The sequence below is a fragment of the Macaca thibetana genome, chromosome 14 (assembly GCF_024542745.1).
Source record: "Macaca thibetana thibetana isolate TM-01 chromosome 14, ASM2454274v1, whole genome shotgun sequence".
In the NCBI taxonomy this organism is placed as follows: Eukaryota; Metazoa; Chordata; class Mammalia; order Primates; family Cercopithecidae; genus Macaca; species Macaca thibetana.
In genome coordinates, this window is record NC_065591.1 from 51,930,050 (window position 1) to 51,937,988 (window position 7,939).

A 7,939-nucleotide genomic window follows, 5' to 3' on the forward strand; every position below is an offset into this window, starting at 1 on the left:
TTTAGTACTTTAAGTACTAACTTTAAAGGACTGCTGTGAAGATCTAGTGGGATAATGTATGTAATTAGGCATGCAGTTAGTGCTTATCAAATGTTGTTATTACAGATTAAGATGCACAAATAAAATATAACTTAAATAAATTTTAAAATAATTTCACTTTTGAAGCTTTTAAAGTAATTATGTACCAAGAGAATTTTCTCCAATTATTTTTAACAATTCCTTTAAGAAAAGGGCTACATCTTTTTGAAAGATGACCAGAAGTGACATGGATTGGTTGAAAATGGCTTGTAAAATAAGCATAACATCTATGATTTATTATCATAAAATTGTACCAACAGTATGGTTATAACAAATATACTTATTTTTGGATTTTATTTTCAAGTAAGATAATGACTTTATCATATATCTTTGAAATCAGTCTTTTCACAGTTTAAATTCAGATTCATTAATCCAGGTAGAATTTTTCTAGGTGGCATAATTCTGTATTTGTTAAAAGTCTTTGCATAAGCCCCTTTTCAAGCCAAATGCTGTTTTCCTTTTAGTATCCAACTAACCAAAACTTAAGAAGAGTGTGCACCGCCCTGTGGGTGTGTGTATGTGCTGCTTTGAACCTATAGGTGAGATCCAGAGAATTGGGAGTGACATCATCTGTAACAATAAAAGAGCCTCTCTTGGCAAGCAGAGATCTATATATAAAAGTCACATTTAAGGGTCTGCAGTCCAATTCATCAGTTGTCTTTAGTTTACTCAACATCAGCTCCTAACATACCTGAAAGAAGATTTTGTTCTAAGACATTGCATGGTAAGTAATCTTAAAAATTCACTTCTGAATCTCATGAGATTTTTGATAATCAAGTTATTATTTAATGTGTACCATTTCTACAAATACCATGTTATTTCTTCAAGGTAAAATGCTAAGAGTGTTATGTTTAATATAAAATGTCACATACAAAATAAATTAATACCATTAAAATACTCTCAAATCACAAAATACATTGTGATTAAAGTCTTCTGAGATACCTTGCTTTTTAAAAACTCATCTGAAATTATAGCAAAAAATCATTAAAATTTGGCATGCTATGCTTTAATATAATAGTATTGGTATCAAAATTTTGAAATAAAACAGGCTGATGGTGAATGAATAGTTCTGGTTTAAATAATCACTATAAATGTATTAAGTGGAGTTAATATTCTATTTTTCCTGCAGAGTATTCTTATTTAGATTATTTATTTTATGGCTCATAAAGAGCCCAATCTGTATACTAAAGTTGGACAAGCACAGTTTGACTAGTGAATATTTATTCCTTTCACATAAATGACAGTTCTATTCTGAAAACTGTATCTCCTTAATTTCATGAAATTGTATTACATGAATTTAAGGGTGTTTTGCAACAATTTTTCAGCTTTTTTTCATGATATTCTTATAAGAAGCCCATATTCCTGTGAAGACAAGGAAGCAAAGCAGAGATATCTGAGGTCACTAGATGAATATGACAAAGTAAGATTAGACTCCAGTGCTCCTGTCCTCCAGCTACAGTGCTTGTTTCTAACATAAACAGAAAAAGAAAATTTTCATGTTGCTCCATCAATAGCTTTATATTGTAGAGTAAACAAAAATGTAGCAGATTATATTTCCTATGCTACTTCTAAATGATGAGTTTCCCTGTAAAACATAACTACTCTATGTGTATGTTAAAATGTAGTACACTGAGCATTAAGGAAAAGCACTTCTATAATAACAGTCTTTGCAAGTACTGAAATGCTGATTAAGGCAAGAATATCCTACATCGATGTGAAACGAAGAAAGAGACAAACGTTATATTAAAAGATAATTGTTAATAAAATAGGTTGAATAAATAAAATACAAGCATTCCATTTAGAGATAAAGCTCAAAATCCATATCACAAGTAATCAATCAGATGATTTTTAAATGTTTTGACACATTATTTTTAATGCTAGGAGAAATGTGCATTAATTTAGTGAAAATCTCTAAATTAGCACCTATTTGTTTGGTGTTTATGGTTATTATTACAATGCCTGAAATGAAGTTTACTTAAGAAAGGGATTTGCTAAGTAAATAAACAGTGTTAACAATTTACACTATTAAGAAAATTAGCCATTTTCAAGCAAGTTATAAGCATTTAGGCATAATCAACATAAAATGCAGTGCGGGGGGGCATTCTCAAAAATAAGCTCTTTCATTCCTCTTGTGGCTTAAGATTTATATATTAAAACTTGCACAAGAAATCTCCAAAAGATAGTTAGGAGCATAAAACTAATTTCTAAGTTAAATTATGTGTATATATAATGTATACTAGTGTATCCATAAAATAAAGAGGTTGGTTCCAAAAGCTTCTCATGAAAACCAACCCAATTAGTTAGTATTGCATTCTGTGTACTATAGTTTTGAATATTAAAAGTATTTTAAAATACCTCCATTTTGCCTTTCCTTTTAGTGAAGATGATACCTGCAAAAGACATGGCTAAAGTAATGATTGTCATGTTGGCAATTTGCTTTCTTACAAAATCAGATGGGAAATCTGTTAAGTAAGTACTGTTTTGCCTGGGAATTGGATTTTTAATGTTGACTTTATCATTTTGAAGTGGGGAGCTAATGGGAAGTGGCCCTCTCTGTTTCTCTTCTTCCCAGGAAGAGATCTGTGAGTGAAATACAGCTTATGCATAACCTGGGAAAACATCTGAACTCGATGGAGAGAGTAGAATGGCTGCGTAAGAAGCTGCAGGATGTGCACAATTTTATTGCCCTTGGAGCTCCTCTAGCTCCCAGAGATGCTGGTTCCCAGAGGCCCCGAAAAAAGGAAGACAATATCTTGGTAGAGAGCCATGAAAAAAGTCTTGGAGAGGCAGACAAAGCTGATGTGGATGTATTAACTAAAGCTAAATCCCAATGAAAATGAAAATAGATATGGTCAGAGTTCTGCTCTAGACAGTGTAGGGCAACGATACATGCTGCTAATTTTTCAAAGCTCTATTAAGATTTCCAAGTACCAATATCTCTGATATAACAAACTACATATAATCCATCACTAGCCATGATAGCTGCAATTTTAATTGATTATTTTGATTCTACTTTTATGCATTTAAGAGTTATTTTAATTATTCTTTTCTATAGTTTATTCTTTTTAAAGTATGTTATTGCATAATTTATAAAAGAATAAAATTGCACTTTTAAACCTCTCTTCTACCTTAAAATGTAAAACAAAAATGTAATGATCATAAGTCTAAATAAATGAAGTATTTCTCACTCATTGCAAGTATATCTTTTTGGTTATGATGGATACCCAGATGTTTACATTGATCATGACTAGGTAGAACAATACAAAGTATTTTTTTAATCATGTGCTTCACATTTGGATATTTTGAACATCAACCTTTTAGTATTACCAAAGTACGAGGTTTCCCAATTTTCAGTGGCTAAATACTGTTGTCCTCTTGGTTTCAGGAAAGGAAATAAAATGCTCAGCAAAAAAAAGGGGCATGAAGTGGTCTGAAACTTGAAAAAAGTATTTGCCCCTACATAAAAACCCACTAATCATAGTTCTAGTCTGGACCCAAAATTGCAAGAAATAGAATGTTTATATCTATTAGAAGATAATTTCATTCATTCATTTGTCATTTGACAAATATTTATTTAGTGTTTATTTATTTGTCATGTACTGTCTTAGGCACTAGCATACAACGGTAAACAAAACAGACATGGTTTCTGTCTTCATGAGGCCTAAGATTTAATGGAGAAGCCAGATATTATTAATCCATAATTTAGTTTGATAAGTGCTATGTAAGCACAGCACACGATATTGCAGGAGTATAAAATACAGAGCCCTAATGTACTTAGATCAGTGCTGTCCAACAGAACTCTCTGTGATGACAAAAATGTTCTATATTCTGTGTTGTCCAATGTGGTAGCCACATGTTCATTTATATAAAATGTGGGTAGTGTGACTGATGACTGATTTTTATCTACTTATTTTTATTTTCAATCCCTTGGTCAATTTGAACGATTTTAAAATTTAAATTTAATTTAAAACTAATTTAAATAAAATTATAAAATAAAAAATATGAATAGCCACATATGGTAGTGGCTACTATACTGTACTGAACAGTATAGTTCAATCTCAAGATGATCCAGTTGAATAAGAAACATGAGTAAGAGTTAATTAGATGAAAAGAAGTAGGAGGGTTTCCCAGGCAGGTGGTATAGCATATGCAAAGGCACTTAGTTGGGAGGGAAGATGGCTGTAATGCTAAAAGCCAGGATTACAAAAATGAATAAGATTCCATCTCTGGCCTCAAAGAGTTCATGTTCTAATGAGAAAGACAGATAGGTGAGCAAGTAATTACAATACAAATGCAAAATACTGTGAGATACAGACAGAGTAGACTCGCCTGATAGAATGAACAATTGAGATGGAACTTTAATGGCAAGTGAACTTTGCAAAATGTAGAATAGAAGAATATTAACAAATTTCTTGCATTCTGGTGGAATCAATCAAACTGTAGTTTAAATGCAGAGAAAATCAACTTTAAATAGAAAGGGATGCATTACAGAATCACAGAGAATGCTGAAGGAAACAATCTAGGAAAGACTCAAAGTCACTGAGGGAGCGATTCTCTCTTCTAATAGCAGTGGCTGCACTGACTATTATCCTGAGACTGCCCTGATCAGGAGGCAGCTGCTGTTCCAGAAACACACTACACCTCTACCATCCACCCCAGAAAACACATGTCCAGCACTCTGCCTATTGACATCTGTCAGTGCCTTGTTACTGTAACCTTTGCTAACACTAGTACGCTAAAATCACACTGGTCCACAACAATGCTTGCCCACAGAAAGGGAGAAGTGGTAGATCACCTTAATTCTGCCTTCCCATTCTCATAAGAATGCATATGATTGGCTGAACCTTAGCTGCAGAGGTGTCTGGAAAATGTAGTTTTTAGCTTGCCAGCCTATGTAATAGAGGAATACATACTAGAAGGTGGAGTGGACAGTGTCTCTGACTTCCTGGTAGAGAAATGCCACAGTGAGTATTCTTGAATATGTCCTCTTACGGAACTGAGTGAGAATTTCTTTGGGATCATTACCCAGAAGTAGAATCATAAGACAGACATAGATGAGTTTCACAAGCACAGTTTATACTCCTTCCAGTAGAGCTGAGCATTCCTGTTTCCTTATTTCCACCTCCAGTTTGGAATGATATGCCTTTATAAAAAGTTTTGCCATATTGATGTCAGGTGGTAGCTCATTGGCTTCATTTGTGTATCTCTGATTATTAGTGAGATTGATATTATCTCTATATGTTGGTCACTTGGGTATGAACTGCTTATTTATATCCTTTGCCATTTTTCTATTTGTTTTCTGGCCCTGTTGATTTTGAGTTCTTTGTATATTCTAACGCAAATTCCTTGTAGGTTTTGTTTGTTTATTTATGTATTTATGAGACAGAGCAGCTTCACTGTGTTACCCAGGCTGTTACAGTGGTGCAATCACGGCTCACTGCAGCCTGAAATTCCCAGGCTCAAGTGATCCTCCTACCTCAGCCTCCCGAGTAGCTGGGACTATAGGTGCACACCATTATGCCCAGCTAATTTAAAAATTTTTTGTAGAAATGAGGTCCCACTATGTTGCTCAGCTGGTCTTGAACTCCTGGGCTCAAGTGATCCTCCTGTCTCCCCCTCCCAAAGTGCTGAGATTACAGGCATGAGCCATCACACCTGGCCCCGTGTTGGTTTTAAATGCCACAAATATTTTCTCCCAGTGTGTCATGTATTTGCTAACTCTTTGTATGCTTTTTTTTTAAAGTTAAAGGTCTTTTATTAGCATTAACTTAGCAACTTAATAATGTATTGAGATAACCATTCTAAAAAAGAAAAACTTGAAACATCTTTCTGTAGTATTGTCTCAAAAACTACAAATTGGGCAACTGACTGAAAATGCCAACTTTCCAAAGAGTACGCAATTTCACCATGGTATTTTGCTTTGTATCTTGATCCTGAATTAATAAGAACTAGTAATATAAAGAAAATTCACAGGTTAAATCAGGTGTTCAAAATAAGTTTTAGTCAAGAGATATGTTTTAAAATTATCAATGACTTAATAACCAGATTTAATTATGTGAGGGTGATGGATATACTCATTATCTTCATTGTGATGGTGGCTTCACAGGTATATATGTAGGTCAACATTTATGAAGCCATACACTTCATGTTTGTGGTAGAAAACTTTTAGAATTACAGAAAGGACTTTTAAAAGTGGGGGACGAGGGAACCCACCCTAAATGCCACCACCAAAAATGATCACTGTTGATATTTTGGTTACTAAGTTTTTGGATTTTCTAACATACTTCCACTCAGAGTACAATTCATAATTGGCATATTAATTACAACTGAGAGCAGCTAAAGCATGTACATATTAAAACAAGGAGACCACCCACAACATTACCAACAGTATTTACTTCCTGCCATATAAAAACTTTCACACTTATTTTAAGATGCCACACAAAGCCCATTATCCAACATGGTAACTTTGGTTTCAAACTCTGCCTGTCCATTGACTGTAGCAAAAACAGGCTTAGGTACTCCCGGTAAGAGAGAAGTAGGGAGCGGGGATGTAGGGAGAGGTGCTACCACTTCTAAAGTGTCTGTATACAGGGAGTCCAAACCTAAAACAGAGAAACTGACCCAGTTACAACAGAATTGAGACAACTGAGCCTATGATGACCACTTAGGTACAGTTAGTTATGTTTTGTCTGCATTAGATATCAACATTTACCTTTCTAAAGGATTTCTTTCTACATATCTTGAAAGACAGCATAGAGGAGTGATCCTGGCTCAGCCAAAGGACCTTGAGGCAAGCTGGTTCAGTACTTTGGGTCTCAATTAATTGCCATCTCTGTAAAATACAGCTTACAACCAAAACTCACTCAAGTACAGTTCATACACATAAAACACTTAAAACAGCTCTGCCCTTCAGCAGTGTCACTGAAGTGTAGGTGGAAGCCACACCCCTTATTAATCTGGTTTGAAGGCCTAGTGTCTCTTTCTCCACACTCATTTCCTGAACCTCCCACCCCTACAGGTCCCAGTCACACCGACTCTTCCATCAATTCCCAGAACACACCGGGCTCATCACCTCCAAAACTTCTGTTCTCACTGTTTCAGGGCTTTCCCTTTTCATGTGACCTCCCCTTCCTTCATTCTTCATCTCTTGACTTAAATGTCACCTTGATAAACGGCTATCCCTCAGTCTTTCTAGGCTTTCCTGCTATTTTCTGCCACTAAATGCTGCTTGTTTACTTCACACCATTTTCATGATTGGCAATACTTTGTTCACACTATTGTCTGTCTCCATTTCCTGTGGGCAGCAACTCTCTCTGGTCACCTCCATATCCCTGAAATAGTGCTCATTATGTAGTGAAGGGTAATACATACCTGTTGCCTGAATGAATGCACCCTTGTGGGGAAAGACAGACCTTGCTGCCCGGGCAGGAAGAGCAGAGGGGACAGAAAAAGTCCTTAAATGTCAGGAATCAACAGCCGAGAGGACACGAGTTCAGCAATCGAGAACCTAGACCAGGAGCGCCCAATCTTTTGGTTTGGTTTCCCTGGGCCACAATGGAAGAAGAATTGTCTTGGGCCACACGTAAAATACACTGACATTAATGATAGCTGATGAGCTAAAAAAAAAAAAAAAATTCACAAAAAAATCGCACGATGTTTTAAGAAAATTTACTAATTTGTGTTGGGCTGCATTCAAAGCCGTCCTGAGCTGCATGCAGCTGGTGGACCGCAGGTTGGACGAGCTTGGCTTAGATGTTGCTGTCACACGTAACAGAGCTCAGCCCCCATCAGCTCAGCCTTCTGAGGGAAAAATGCTGAAGGAGAGTGGGGCAGAGGCAGAGAGATGAGACATGGCCTCTGG

General features: G+C 35.7%; 1 protein-coding gene across 2 annotated transcripts; it reads left to right on the forward strand.

Moving 5' to 3' along the window:
- The first annotated feature begins 534 nt into the window (after nt 1–534).
- PTH (parathyroid hormone) lies at nt 535–3,269 on the forward strand. 2 transcript variants are annotated; one of them, XM_050758849.1, is made up of 3 exons: nt 535–674; nt 2,457–2,547; nt 2,651–3,269. In XM_050758849.1, exons 1-3 carry the CDS (start codon nt 596–598, stop codon nt 2,910–2,912), a joined length of 432 nt encoding a protein of 143 aa, XP_050614806.1. In that variant the 5' UTR covers nt 535–595; the 3' UTR covers nt 2,913–3,269. The 2 variants fall into 2 exon arrangements, with proteins under 2 accessions (XP_050614806.1, XP_050614807.1); XM_050758850.1 differs by lacking the exon at nt 535–674 and adding an exon at nt 716–802.
- The last annotated feature ends 4,670 nt before the right edge of the window (nt 3,270–7,939 follow it).